General features: G+C 49.5%; 1 protein-coding gene across 2 annotated transcripts in view; it reads left to right on the top strand.

The window, feature by feature from the left end:
• Positions 1 to 12,274, top strand: part of PDE2A (phosphodiesterase 2A) — a 117,632-nt gene extending 105,358 nt beyond the window's left edge. The window contains exons 22-30 of one of the 2 annotated variants that reach the window (XM_027848274.1): positions 235 to 357; positions 1,322 to 1,409; positions 1,709 to 1,756; positions 3,662 to 3,736; positions 4,026 to 4,125; positions 5,796 to 5,908; positions 8,022 to 8,060; positions 8,636 to 8,742; positions 10,037 to 12,274. In XM_027848274.1, the coding sequence (XP_027704075.1) occupies positions 235 to 357; positions 1,322 to 1,409; positions 1,709 to 1,756; positions 3,662 to 3,736; positions 4,026 to 4,125; positions 5,796 to 5,908; positions 8,022 to 8,060; positions 8,636 to 8,742; positions 10,037 to 10,250 (907 nt within the window). In that variant the 3' untranslated portion in view covers positions 10,251 to 12,274. Of the gene's footprint in view, positions 1 to 234; positions 358 to 1,321; positions 1,410 to 1,708; positions 1,757 to 3,661; positions 3,737 to 4,025; positions 4,126 to 5,795; positions 5,909 to 7,554; positions 7,970 to 8,021; positions 8,061 to 8,635; positions 8,743 to 10,036 lie in introns of those variants that run through there. The other variant, XM_027848275.1, reaches the window with a different exon arrangement.
• The last annotated feature ends 2,881 nt before the right edge of the window (positions 12,275 to 15,155 follow it).

The following is a 15,155-nucleotide window of genomic DNA, read 5'->3' on the forward strand; positions in this document are numbered from 1 at the left end:
GGTGTGTCCCCTGTCCTTGGGAGCCCCCAGTGTATGTGGGGTGCATCTCCTGTCCTTAAAAGCCCCTAGTGTGTGTGTGTGTGTGTGTGTGTGTGTGTGTGTGACACACTTGCTGCCCTCGGGGAGTCCATGAACTGAGGGCAGGATGGGAACAGGGCAGGGACAACCTCGGAGAGTTTCCTCGAGATGGGTGAAAAGTGCTGAGTCCCCTCCTGACGCCCAGCTCCTGTATAGGTTCTGCCTGATGGTGAAGAAGGGCTACCGAGACCCCCCCTATCATAACTGGATGCACGCCTTCTCCGTCTCCCACTTTTGCTACCTGCTCTGTAAGAACCTGGAGCTGTCCAAATATCTGGAGTGAGTGGTCCCAGCCCCCAGCGCCATAGACTCCTCTCCCAGGGATCCCTCATTCAGCTGCACTGGAGGGAGTTGAGGGGACTGAGGCCCGGAGAGGGGAAAGAACCTATCCAGGGTCATGGAGAGAGTGAGGAGCAGAGCCTGGGCTGGAGCCCTAACCCTCTGACTCACCCTCTGCTTGAGCCGGAGGGCAGTTGAGTTAGAGATGATCTGGTTCTGTTCTGCCATTTTACAGATGAGGAACACTCTCCAAAGGTCAGAGTTAGCGGCAGGGGTGTGCCAGAGTCAGCGCCTCCCCTCCCACTCAGCTGTTCATTTTTCACCGTGAGCATTCCCACCTTGGAAATCAGCAAAGCCACAAATCAGCTCTCCATTTAGCATTTTGTTGATTGTCTAGGCCACAGGTGTCAAACATGTGGCAGGCTAGAACCAGATTAAAATGCAATCGGGAAGTATTTAACAAAATAAATAAAAATACAATAAAACTAAGTCAGTCTGTGGCCTGCAGGGTCCTTCTGTAGGGACTAGCAGCCACTGTTTCCATTTGAATTTGACATCTCTTGTCTAGACTTAAGAAAGTGATGGCAAAGATGCTGGGAATGAAAGATAGCTTCAATCCAGACCCTGCTCAAGAGAGTTTACAATCTAATAGGAAAGTCAAGTGCACAAATAACTATGATACAGGTGAGGGCCTGGCCATGGGCTGTGACAGGTGTGAGGTGAGAAAACTGTCTCAGCTGGAGGGATCAGGGCAGACTTCCTGGAGAAGGCAGGTCCTGGAGCAGTTGGGACTTGGAGGACCAAGGAAGGGGCTTGTCCAGGGCTCTGTCCACTGACTTGGGCTGTCTCTGCAGTTTGGAGGTATTCCCTCCCTCGGCCCTCGCCTTCCCCTTTCCTTAGAGAGTGGGAGGGGCAGCAGGAGGCTGGACCAGCTTCCCTCTGAGGCTCTCATCTCCTCCCTCAGTGACATCGAGATCTTTGCCTTGTTCGTCTCCTGTATGTGCCATGACCTGGACCACAGAGGCACCAACAACTCCTTCCAGGTGGCTTCGGTGAGCCTCTGGCCCTTCCCATGAGGAGTGGGAGGGGACGCTTCAGCTCTCTCCAACCAGTCATGGAATGGAATTGATCAGGACAGGCTTCCTGGAGGAGGGGGTGCCGGATGTGGGAGGAGGGTAGGGGGAAGGAGGACTGGTCCAACTCAGGGACTCAGAGAGGGTGAGGTGTGGGAGGAACATTTCTGGAGTCGGGTGAGTAACTCGGGAAAAGGCTTGCCCCGGGAGGTATGGGGTAGAAATCTGGATGCTCCAGGGGTGGAGCTGACAGCCGGATCCCCTGGGGACTTTTTCAGAAATCCGTGCTGGCCGCGTTGTACAGCTCTGAAGGCTCCGTCATGGAGGTAATAATTACAAAAATGACTCACTTACTAGTTGCTTTCCTCCCAACAGCTCTGTGAGGTAGGTGATGCAAGTAGTATCATCCCCGTGTTAGAAACGAGGAAACAAACCCAGAGAATGAAAGTGTCTTATCCAGAGTCTCACAGATAGGCAGTGGGAGGACCAGAATTCCACCCCAGATCTTCTGCTTCCAAGACCAAGCCCCTTCCCCTCCCACATGCTGCTTGTTTCCTGCCTGTCCCCACAGACTACTCCTCTGAGCTGGCATACAGCTCCAGGGAGACTGGCCTTTCCTCTTTCTCTCTGTTCTTCCCAGCTAGCTCAAAAGAGCCATAGGTTGGTTCTCCATACCTCACCCCCATCTTCCCCTTCTCCTCCCTCATACCTCTACCCCCAACCAACTCAGCACCCATAGAGAGGGTTTACAGAATACGCCTCATTCATATCTCACTGGGAAATAGATTTCGAGAACATTATAAGACGATTTTAGAGCCAGACGGGACCTGAGAGTCCAATGCCCTTTTCTTTTAAAACATGTTTTATTGGGGCAGCTAGGTGGCGCAGTGGAGAGCATGTCAGCCCTGGAATCAGGAGGACCTGAGTTCAAAATTGACCTTAGACACTTACTAGCAGTGTGACCCTGGGCAAATCACTTAACTCAGATTATCTCCTAAAACAAAACAAAAATGTTTTATCGATATTTTTCCTTCTTTTTTAAAATGTCTCTTCCCAATGACTTCTTACCTTTCCCCCCTCTCCTTCCTCTCCCTTTCCCACCTTCTTTCTCCAGTAAAGACACAGACTTGGGACTTAGAGGGCAGCAGTGGACCTACCCAAGGTTGCCTAGAAAGTGTCAGTCAGGACTTGAATACAGTGCTTTTTCCCGTATGCTGTGTGACTGTCCCAGAGTTGGTTTCAGGCCGAAAGGAACTCAGAAAACTTTATGAAGTATAGGTGACCCCTAGAAGTTCATTCCACCTCTTAACAGTGGAGAGGAAGTCGGAATAGATGGAAGGCAGTATAATGTGGTGGAAAAAAGCTTGTACTCCGTGTCAGGCAGCTTGCAGAGGGTGGGGAGCTGGGTCAGGCCTAGAATTTTCAAACTGTGCGACCCTTAACCTCTCTGTGCCTCACCTTCCCCATGGGTATGATGAAGGGGTTGGAATAGGCTGCCTTGGGAGGGAGGGGATTCTCAAACTCTAAAGGGCTTGAAGGAGCGATCAGATGACCACTTGTGATTAATCATAGGCTCATAGGGCTACAGCTGGAAGGGGCCTCAGAGGTCCAGAGCCCAACCCCTTCATTCTACAGGTAAGTAAATTGAAGCTGAGGGAGTGAGGTGATTTGTCAAGGTCCCACAGATAGGAAATGTCATCGGCAGATTTCAGAAGGGGGACCTCCACTCACACTCCAGAGTGTGGAGGAAATAGTTAACAAATGTTCCTTGTAGCTCAGGGATTCTGAGAAATCACTGAGGGAGTGAAAGAGACACATTTATTTCCAGGGGTGAGACTCTTCCTTGAATCACAAATGGGGACAGCTTCTCATTATCCAGTCATACAAATTAGAAGTGGGAGGGTCAGGACTTGAACTCAGATCTTCTTCAGAGCTCCTTCTCCCATACACTCTTATTTCTTCCCTTTCTATACCCATAGTTCCCCTGGGCTGACGTAACACCCACAGAGAGCCTGGGGGTCAGTCTGATTTTTTCTTTTTCTTCTCCATTATTCCTCAAACCTCATCTTCCCAGTTAACTCATCAACCAGACCAACCCAGTGCTAACAGCCCATGTTTCTTTGTCTATTGTGGGTCTCAGCATCCCTTCTTGGGAGTGGGGACAGTGGGGCAAAAGCATCCAGATAGGTACTTGCACAGGGCCCCATCCCTACCTCCTCTTTTCCCCACAGAGACACCACTTTGCTCAGGCGATTGCCATCCTCAACACCCAAGGTTGCAACATCTTTGATCACTTCTCCCGCAAGGTGAGAGATATTCAGTCTTGGGCCGTGTGTGTGTGTGTGTGTGTGTGTGAGAGAGAGAGAGAGAGAGAGAGAGAGAGAGAGAGAGAGAGAGAGAGAGAGAGAGAGTTGTGTGTGTGATATTCGGTGTCCTAGGGTTTGGGGGAAGAGGATGGGACAAACCAGAGTGGGGATGGGGGGAGGTGAGTAAGGCAGCATCAGGGTTTGGGGCATAGGAATCTGAGGGGTGGAAGATCTGGGGGCCCTGAGGGAGCTAGGCTGTGACATTGTGCCCATCTCCTGGTTCCCACAGGACTACCAGCGGATGCTGGATCTGATGAGAGACATTATCTTGGCTACTGACCTAGCCCACCATCTGCGCATCTTCAAAGACCTTCAGAAGATGGCTGAAGGTATACCTGTCAGAGACCCAGAAGCTAGGGGCGCTTCCCACCCTTCCTTTGTACTCCTTAGAGGCCCTGTGGATATTAGAGGTAGAGGTGATAGGTGGGGTGGAGGAGAAACTGATGATTTGGAAGCTACTACCATCCTGTTGGCCTGGAGAGAGTAGGTAAGGAGGAAGAACCCTTTGTAACAGATGTGCTTTTGGGTTTCAGGTCCCATCAGGGATCAGCATCCTGGGACACCAATTTTTAGTGCTTATCCAAGGGACATTTGCCTTCTGCTCCAGAGCTTTCATTTTTCACTACTTTCTAAAGACCGCTGGTCTCTGAATCCCAACTCTAGGTTCCCCTTGCACCTCAAGACTGGTCCTGAGCCTGTTTGGCTTCCTAGATTTACTCCACCCAGGCCCTAATCACCTTCCCCTCTCTCTGGATATGGTCACCTAACTGGACATCCTGGTGTGCCATCATCTGCTCCCCTCTCCCTCTTTTCCCTTGCCTCTGCACACTCCATAGTTGAGTATTTTCTTGGCTTGATTTACAAAGAAAAAAAAGAACAGAGAGATAGAAAGATTTAGGAATGATGTGCTAGAAGTGCATGCATCAGAAGCCCCCCCCCCACAGAGTCCTACACATCGATCTGGAGTGGGGATCTCAGGGTCCAACCCTCTCATTTTACAGATGAGTCTATGAGATTTAGGGAGGATAAGTTAATGCGTCACACATTAATGGTCACACAGGTGGTAAATGTCAGAGGTGGGATTTGAACCCAGGTCTTTTTATTTCATAGGCCCACTTTGACCAAATGCAAATGTTGACTTCCCCCCAGAGCTCATTTAAGGCAGTGTTAGGGCTCACCTTCCTCTGGCTCCCTAGAGCATACACTCTTGGCCAATCCTGATGGCTTTGTCCTCCACCCACAGTACTGGGTCATCCTTCAGGTGAGAGAGAGCTAATTGTATCTCTGCCCCCTAAGGTGCAAAAAGGGAATGGGCCAGTTCTAATCACCCAGAAGCAATGTGGTATAGTGGAAAGAGTGATGGATTTGGAATCAGAAGACTGATTTCAAATTCCGCCTCTGACACTTATTACTTGTGTGACCTTGGGCAGGTCACTTGACACCTCTGGGCTTCAGTTTCCTCATCTGTATAATGAGGGAGTGGGGCTAGATGGCTTCGAAGGTCTATTCCAACTCTAAATCCTCACATACATCCATAGTCCATAATTTGAATCAATGGGTATTCTACATTTCCATGAATGCTGAACCTCCCCTTACTGTCTCCTTAGCAGACAAATTCCATGAGTTGTTATGAGCAGAAGCATCTCCTCCTGTCCATCTCCCTGGTGCTAAGTCCTGGAATGACAGACAAACCCCACAGTTCATCTAAGGCTCAGTCCTGGAAGGCTTCCCAGCTTGCTAAGACCTGTCATAACCTGTGCTTGCCTGGTTCAGCAGGAACAGGCCCTTTGAGGCTGGGATGGGGATATGTATGTAAGGGTGCAATACTAGTCTATGACCACCAGGCATCAGCATCACTCTCATGTCTACAGAAGTGATCCCTTATAAGAAAGAGGAGAAGTCCAGAGGTTTAATATTTTATTTTAATATTTTTTGGGGGTGTCATGCCTCCTCTCTGTGTGTGCCCCAATACTGTCTCTCTCCCGTTTCCTACCTGCAGTGGGTTATGACCCAAAGAATAAACAACACCACAGCCTTCTGCTCTGCCTGCTCATGACCTCCTGTGACCTCTCAGACCAGACCAAGGGCTGGAAGACCACGCGGAAGATTGCAGTGAGTGCCCCTCTCCCCCTTTCCCTGCAGGCAGTACTGTCTGCATCTTGCAGCAGCTCAGGACCCGGGCCCTGAGGAGCGACCTTAGGCAGATGGCTCAGCCCTCAGCGCTGGGGGATCTTCAGGGAGGACGGAGCATCTGAGTGGGGCCATGAAGGATGGGTAAATTTCTGCAAGTGAAGCTGGGACTGGGGCAGGGGTCACACTGTCCTGTCAATCAACATATCAGGAATCCCGTCAGCAGTGAACACGGGAGATCACTTCTGTTACAAAACAAAAAGACCTGTTCACTGCCTCCTATGGGCAGGGCCACAGGCTGTGCTGTGATATGGGGAAGGCAGACTGGTAAGAGATGACCTCCAGGCTTGGAGAGCGCCAGCCTTGACAGAGAATCAGACAGATGTAATACCAGATGGTGTTCAGCGAGGGTGAGGTCACTTATATGGCTAGAGATCAAAGAAGACTTCATGGGAGGGGGGCACCTGGGCTAAGCCTTGATTATTGATATATTGATAGGAGAGACATCAGCAGAGAAGAGGGAGGAAGGCATGCTCAGGATGAGCAAACTGTGGTGGGGCAGGAAACGGGGATGAATAAATCCCAGAGCAGAATGTCAGAACTTAAAGGGATTTTTGGCATTGAATTTGGACAGACCTGGGTTCAAATCCCAGTTCTGCTATTCACTAGTTAGGTCAGAGAGTCAATAAACATTTATCAAGTGCCAGCCATGAGCCAAGCACTGTGATGAGTGCTGGAGATACAAAGAAAGGCGAAAATCATCCTTGTTCTTGCTACACTCTCAGTCTAATGGGAGAGGCAACATGCAAACTAGGCAGGGGGTACATATGTGTATACACACACATGTATATAAGTATATATGCATATGTGTGTGCATATACACACATGTATATATGTGCACGCATATATACATATATGCTTATATTTGTGTATATGGACACAGGTGGTACAGTGGATAGAGTGCTGGGCCTGGAGTCAGGAAGACTCATCTTGCTGAGTTCAAATCTGGCCTCAGACACTTCCTAGCTGTGTGACTCTGAGCAAGTCACTTAACCCTGTTTGCCTCAGTTTCCCCATCTGTAAAATGAGCTGGAGAAGGAAATGGCAAACCACTCTAGTATCTTTGCCAAGAAAACCCCAAATGGGGTCACAAAGAGTCAGACAGGGCTTAAAAATGATAGCATGTGCACATGTATCCATGTCCATACACACATGTATGTGTATATATGTACACACATATCTGTATATATTACACACACGTATGATAAAGTAGAGATAATCAGCAGAGGGAAGCCACAGAAATCAAGGGGGATCAGTAAAGGTTTCTTGTAGAAGGTGAGATTTTGCCTGTGTGATTTTAGGTGAGTCATTTCCCCTTTATTGTTAGCATGTTTTGCCTCTTTGGAATAAGGGCTTGGACTAGATGATCTCTAAGGTCCTTAAATTTTTTTAATTTTTGTTTCAATTAGCAAGAAATCTATTTTATCTTCCTCTCATCTCCCCACCCACAATTAGGAAAAAAGAAAAACAAAATCTTTGTAACAAGCATGCATTGTCAAGCAAAACAAATCCCTGCATTGACCACATTACGATCTGTATACTGAGTGCCTCTCCTTCTTCTCTTTTAGAAGGTGAGAAGTGATCTTCTCCCATGGTCACTACTGATGGGCGTCCTCGTATGTTGGTTGACATGACAGTGTGACCCTTGACCCAAGGCATGCTTCATCACGAGTCCATGAATCCTACTTGGCTGTTGTGTTATCAGAGTACTCTAACATCCTTTCCAGGCCAAAATCTTACGATCATAGAGGTCAATTTTCTAATTTTACTGAGAAGGAAACAGACACAAAAATGACTTGTCCAGGATCATAATTTAAGGGGCAGAGCTGGAACTTGTCTCCTCCTGATTCCCAGGGACTCAAAGGGTTTTCCAATCCCATCAGTCCCCCTTATTCTGAAGGGATCACACATTGGTGTTGTCAGGAGGGACCCTGAGATCAGAGTAAGGGGCCCAACTTGGTCCCTGAATCAGCTTCTTGGGGAGCAGGGGAATCAAGAACATTTGGGAGCTTATGGGTCTGCATTATACTTTCAGGAGCTGATCTACAAGGAGTTCTTCTCACAGGGAGACCTGGTATGTGTGTCCTCCCACCTCATGCATGGGTCAAGTGGCTGACAGGAGCTGGGAGTATCCTCAGTTCCCAACCTAACCCCGCCATGGTTAGGGCCAGAGTTCTAGGACTCTTGGGCAGCCATGGGGAGGAGGGAGGCTGGTCAGAGTAGGCTCTGCTTCCCCTACTCAGTTAGGGGGAACTCTTTGTGTTTGGTGGAAGGTGGCTGAGGACCAGGAAGGGGGCAATAGGAAAGAAATGCCCTGTCCTCATGAGGCTCCCATTCTTAGGGGGGGAAAGGGCTCCCCCTCCCAGGGATCCTGTGGTTTGAGGTGGGGAGAACATGGCTAGTATCTTTAGGGAGCTCCTAGCCTGAGGGGAAGTCAGGATGTCTGCCCGTAGGGAATCCCCAGAATCCCTAGAAAGAGAAAATGGCACATGCCAGCCTTCAGTGAGGGGCAGGCCAGGCCTGGCCTGACCTGACCTGTGGGAAGTTTCTGGTCTCCCCAAACTGAGTTTTGATTGGGGTAGCCATTCTAAGATATGGGGGTGTAGTAGGGACCTGGGACAGAGCTGGTGCTGGTTGTGTCTTTCCCAGGAGAAGGCCATGGGTAACCGGCCCATGGAGATGATGGACCGAGAGAAGGCTTATATCCCTGAGCTCCAGATCAGCTTCATGGAGCACATTGCCATGCCAATCTACAAGTGAGTGCGCATAGCAGCCTTGCCTCCCTGTACCCAACGCTACTGAGAGGGCTGGGAAGCAGCAGTTCAATTGGATTCAATTTGGCACACTTCAGTCATTGTGCTGGGCTACAATGATGGGGAGGGAGGGAGAGAAGAGAGAGCGAGGGAGAGAGAAGGAGAGAAGGAGAGAGAAGGAGAGAGGGAGAGGGGGAAAGAGAGGGAGAGAGGGAGAGAGAGAGTTATTCCTATAGTTAAGGAGCTCAGTCTAGTATTGGGAGGTTGGGGAAAGGGAGTTAAGATATGTACACATAATTGTAATACCAGGCAGGCAGGGATAGGAGAGTCCAAGAATGCAGATGCGTGGATGTGAGGAACAAAGAGGAGGAAAGGATCACTTCTGTTCAGGGGTAGTAGTGATGGGGGAAGCTTCATAGATCACACGGGTCACACTTAACCTGAGTTTTGCAGATGGTCAGGTGAGATTTCAGCAAGAGGTGATGGAGAAGGGGAGCATAGTCCAGGCATGGGGATATGACATGAACAAAGGTGTGGAGGCTGGAAAGTTTGATTGATGTTTAGGAAAGGATAAATCATCTCTTTCTCCTTGAATTGATGGACCATAAGGTGTGGAGATGGGTTGGGAGGAGGAGATGAGGTTTGAGACCAGCCTAGAGGGCTGTGACTGAAAAGTTGGGGAAGGGAGTGTGGGACAGTGGGAAGAGGACAGTATTTGGAGTCAGAAGAACTGGGGCTTCCTCTGCTGTTTGCTGCCAGTGTGACTCTGGACAAGTCACCGAACTTCTCTGGGCCTGTTTCCTCATATGTAAAGCAAGAGGGGATTGGACTAGATGCACTCTGAACTCTCTCCCAGCTCTAGGGATAGGATTTTAAGGACTCTCTCTCCCATGGGCTGGGGGGAGCCACAGCAAGTTCTTGAGGAGGGGAAGGGCTGGTGTGTAATGAGTGAGGCGGCTGTGCAATAGTGTAGAGGAGGACAGGCCATGAGGAGGCTGCCGCTTGGGCTTAGTTGGGGCCCATGGGAGGAGAGAAAATGGGATGAGTGTGGAGATGTTGGGAGAGAAGGGCCAGAAGCTAGAGGCTGATGGGATGCAGACATGAGGCGAGGTGAGGTGATGGAGAATGGCTTGTCAGGAGGGAGCAGGTTTGAGGGTGGCGGTGGGGGATGTAGCTTAGATCTCACTCTGCAACCGTGTTCCCTTGAGGTGGGTGTGGTCTTGGGTCCTGGGCCTTGGTGTGTCTGCTCTCCAAAGGTCCTGGCTCAGCCCCATCCTCCTCATCCCCCGCCCCACAGGCTGCTGCAGGAGTTGTTTCCCAGAGCTGCGGAACTGTATGAGCGAGTGGCCACCAATCGGGAACAGTGGACCAAGGTGTCACATAAGTTCACTATTCGAGGCCTGCCCAGCAACAACTCTCTGGACTTCCTGGATGAGGAATATGACATTCAGGAGCCGAGTGATGATGGTGACAAGGTCAATGGGTGCTGCAAGTTGGATGCGGAAGAGTGAGACTCTCCCCTTCCCTGTGGGAGCAGGGAAGGGAGGAGCAAGAGAAAGGACATTCCTGCCTCCCCTCCCCCTTCCCCCCCAACCCAGAGACCCCTTTTTAAAATTCGTCCTTAGCTTCTGGCTTGGACGATCATGTTTATTTAAAATATTCTAGATGCCGTCTCCTCTGCCCCCACCCCCAGCCAGGAACTGAGGGGACCTTGGGGGCGACATGGCATCAGCGCTTGGTATCCCTCTCTCTGGGGGAGTCTTGGATCCCATTTTCCCCTCTGGCTGGATCTTTCTCCAGACTCACTCACAATTCACCTTATCCCTCGGGGCAGCCTGGGTGATTTCTCCAAACATTACCTGATTAGTTCTATTGGCTTGGGGCCCCTCCTGGATCTCTGGGGATTTGAGAGGGAGTGCTGTGGTCATTACGGATCTGACCTTGCAAGGGCTGAGTGAGCCATGGTGGAGGGGTGAGGAGTCAGGAAAAGAAGAGGAAGGAATCAAGTTTATTATCGACTTGGGAGGTGTCAGGGAAAAATCAGGAGGATGGAGCCGATCCTCCAGTCCAGCTCCCTTATTTTATGGAAGAGGAAACGGAGGTTCAGAGTGGGGAAGGAACTTGTCCAAAAGTCACAAGGTGGTTAAGTGGCAGAATTGGGATTTGAACCCAGGTCCCCTGATTCTCAGGTCCAGGTTCTTTCTGCTGTACCATGCTTTGTCCCATACATGGGATGACTAGCACGAATGCTATAGAGCTTAGTGCTCTGAGGGTTACAGAGCACTTTCGGCACCACCACCCTATGAGGCAGGTAGTGCAAGTACAATTATCCCCTTTCTATAGATGAAGAGACTGAGGCCCATCAAAGTTAAGTGACTTGCCCAGGGCTCCTCAGCAAGTAAATACCAGAGGGAGGATCTGAGCCCAGATTTCTCCTGACTCTGAGTTTCCAGGGCACCATACTTCCTCTTGTGAAGACAGGGTATGGGGTCTCAGACCTCCTCCTCCACTCATCCTTAGTCATGTCTTTTGATAGCTCTGACGCTGCTCTACCAAGGCAGCTCTCTGAACTTGCGCCCTGCCCCAAAGTTCAGGGGAGAAGCCCAGCCATCCCCAAGGAGGAGGCCAGTAGCTCCTTCCACCCCCCAGGCTCAGGGTGTGAAAGCAGAGCCAGCCCATTCCCCACTGCCCAGGGAAAACAAGGGAGGCAATTTGTCATGGCTAGTACAAATTGGAGTGGAGGATTGAGAGCCCTCCTTCTCCTCTCTGCTCCCCCTCCAAAGGGCTTTCAACTGGGCAGCAGCCAGAGAGACAATGTGATTTCTAATAGTGGGAAGGACGTTGGATGGGGAGTGAAGTGATGGATTCTATCATTGACTGGCTGCCCGGCCTTGCCTCTCTGGGTTTCATAGGATCATGGGATCGTAGATTTAGAGGCAGATGCTTCCTTATCTATAAAATGAGGTAGTGGTGGGTGGGAAGAGGACTGGACTTGGTGACCTCCAAGGTTATGGCCACATTTCTGTGGCCTTGTGGAGACCCAGGAGTGAGGCCTCATCACACTTTGACAACTTTCCCAGAGAGAGCCACAGGCCCTAGTGGATCCCGGGGACCAGGGCACATCCCCATCACACCAGGACTTCTTAGACTTCTAAGTACAGGCCCCGGCCAGTGAGCAGCAGCCCTGGGCCCTCTGACCCCTCTCCACTTCCATCCCCCGGACAAATCATCAGCTTCTCAGGCTTGGGATCTCCATCCCTTTCTTGCAGCCATCCAGAGAGAGGGACCCAGTCCTTGAGCCCCTCTGGGCCTTGCTGCATATCTGTGGCTTCAGCCACAGCTGGGACTGGACTCTCCTCTATCCTGAAGGCCATATACACCCCCTTCCCCCTCCCCCTCTGGCCACTGCCCAAGGTCTTGGGGAGATGCCATAGGAAACAAGGATTCGGCACTCCTGTCCCTATCCCGTTTCTCTCTTTTTCTGTCTTGTCTCTGTCAGTGTCTCTGAGTGGGTGTTGTTTGGGCTGGGGCAGAGCTGGGCAGGGAGGGTTCGGGGTGGGGGGGTGGGGAGAGAATGGGTTCATTTGCCTTATCTATTCTGAGTTGCCTTTAGAGAGACTCTTTTTTTGTATCTGATTATGTAGGGCTCTGTGCAGATGTTGTAAATGGTCCTGTTGGCTGATTGCTTTGTACATGAGAATAAATCTATTTCTTTCTATCAAATCCCTGGAGAGGACCTTTTTTTAAGGGCTGGGCAGGGTATGGAAGGGTGAAGAGGTGGTCAAGGGGTGGGGAAGGAAGCAAATGGGATTTTTTCACCCATTACACACTGGTGCTAAACAGAACAAGCCCAATTCTTCTTCCAAATAACAAATGAATGCTTGAATATACCTTTACTCCCTGCCCTGTCCCCCCATCCCAATATCTCCTCCTCGGTAAACAATCCCAGATCCTTTACATAGTCCTCCTCTGGCATGATCTGAAAGTATTTCACCATCCTGTGAAAGGGAGTGGACTACAAAGCTGTTAGTTTGCACCTATGCCCCATAGTGTGCCCTGGCATGTGCCTTAAACCCAGAACCCAAGAGGTTAAACCATTGGTGAAGCTCAAAGACAAAAGGGAAATGGAATAAACACACCAAAAGCCTCAATAGAAAGAACAAGACAATAAATTCTAAAGACTCCCCAAAGAACAGGGAATGGAAGCAAGAAACTCCCAGATGGTTCAAATGAGGCATACAATTTATAAAAGAAGATATAAGGAGATTTAGCTAAGCCTGCAGAGGAATAACCAGGGCAAGAATCAGAGCACAAAGGGGACCCTGAAGTTCTGTCCCTCGGAATCAGCAGAGTTTCCCAGCTGGCTGATAGGGGCTGAATCCAGCAGTGTTCTCTTGTTGCTCTGACTCAGACTGGAGGTGAGACAGGGGAATGGGGCAGCAATCAGACTTTGCCCTGGCCTAGACCACTTTTAAAGTACTGAAAGCTGTCTGTCTCGAAGACCCTGGAATAACGTAACATTCAATAGCCCAAGAAAGCAGAAACAGGACCACCCAGATCTTTCCCCTAGAGTGTGGCAGAGCCCAACCCTCACATCAGGTCTGGAGTCAGGAAGTAGGCTGGAAGGATGAACAAACAAAAGAGAATCCTACCATCAAAAGCTATCGTGGAGCCAAGATGGCAGAGTAAAAGAAGTGACTTGCTTGAGCTCTCCCCCTTACCTTCCAAATACCTGTAAAAAAATGACTCTAAAAAGCTATTGTGGAAACAGGAAACCAAGATGATGGAGAGGAAAGAAGCAGCTTTCTTCCCTTGGACCTCTTGTCTTAGCTTTTTCCTGGTAGGGTCAAGCTTGACTTTGGCTCCTCTCTTCACTGTGTGGCCTTCCATTGCTGTGGCATGCATGTTTTCTCCAGCACAGTTTCCCCAAGCTGAGCCGCCTCAGCCTTCCTAGTTGGGGTGTGTGAGAGGCTTGTCCTGAGTATACTGCTGGGGGAGGTCTAGTTCCATTTCCCTGGGCATGGAAATGCCTTCCATTCTAACTTGCCCTGCCTACTATATCTCTGCTCCTTTCTATCATCACCTCCCCCACCAGTTGCAATTGTGTGGCTGGACAGGACCAATATTTCCCTCCTTTTTGAAGGAGTGTGTGTGTGTGTGTGTGTGTGTGTGTGTGTGTGTGTGTGTGTGATTGAGTCCTGGGGAAGACTTTTTCTGACAACCAGAGCTATCCAACACTAGAAAAGGCTGCCTCATCCCTAGAAGTGTTCAGGTGGAGTCTGGGGGACTCACCTTACCCCCACCCACCAATCAGGCTTTAATAGAAGAGATTCCTGCCCTAGTTGGGAGGCTGGACTAAGTGACTTTTAAAGTTCCTTCCAGAATGGGTTTCTATTGCGCCAACTACTCTCTGAGTCTGGCACATGGAGATATCTCACACTGTGGATACCATTCCCACTCAGTGGTGTAGGAATCAGAGGCTCAGACTGGCCATAGCAGGGGTGTGTGGGGGTGGCAAAGTCATCAGAATGGACAATATGTTAATTTTTCAAAGACTTACTAAGAGATTGAGTAAGTAAGCCTTCTGGGCCTTAACTGAGTTGCTCTGAATGAAAACATTCGCCTCCTGGTGGCCAGCCTTCTGTGGATGAGTTTCTCCATGCTTAGCTAGCTAGGCTGAACCTCAGATAACAAACACAGTCTGTCACAGGGCCCATTCTTGAAGCTTTTCCATCTTGGCAGGGTTTTCTAGGGCTTGTAATCTGCTGGCATGGGTCTCTGAGACCAGAGAATCCTAACCTTTTTGTGTGCCATGGATGCCTTTGACAGTCTGGTGAAGGCAATGGGCTCCTAATGCATTTAAATTAATAAAATAAAACACACAGGATAATAAAGGAAGTCACTATATTGGAATGTAGTTATCAAAATATTTAAGAAACAACCTCATGGACCCTAGCTTAGGAATTGCCCCCCCCATAGGATTATAAAATATAATTTGGAAAGATACCTTAAAAATAATACCAGATAATCCCTTGTTTTTACAAAGGAGAAAAATGAAGCTCTGAGAGGTAGAAATGATTTGCTCAAGGTCACATTAGTACAAAGTTCCAGACCAACTTTCTGGGGATTCAAACTGTGAGAGATTAAGGTACTTGCCCAGAGTCACATGGTTAGTAAGTATCTGAGGCAGAATTTGAATTTAGGTTTTCTCACCTCCAAGGCCATCCAATATGCCACTTAGCTGCCTGGGGTATGTAGTTGACCAAACGTGGTAGAGATTTAGGATATAGGGCAGAGACTAGAGTTGATGGGATTGAAACTTTGGAGATTATGGTACAAAGGAGCACCATTCCTAGTCCTAGGGCCTTCTCAACTTTGTTAGCTGGCTCCAAAATCTATAGCCCATCTGGGCTTCA

The sequence above is a fragment of the Vombatus ursinus genome, unplaced genomic scaffold (assembly GCF_900497805.2).
Source record: "Vombatus ursinus unplaced genomic scaffold, bare-nosed wombat genome assembly UNPS02005659.1, whole genome shotgun sequence".
Taxonomy (NCBI): Eukaryota; Metazoa; Chordata; class Mammalia; order Diprotodontia; family Vombatidae; genus Vombatus; species Vombatus ursinus.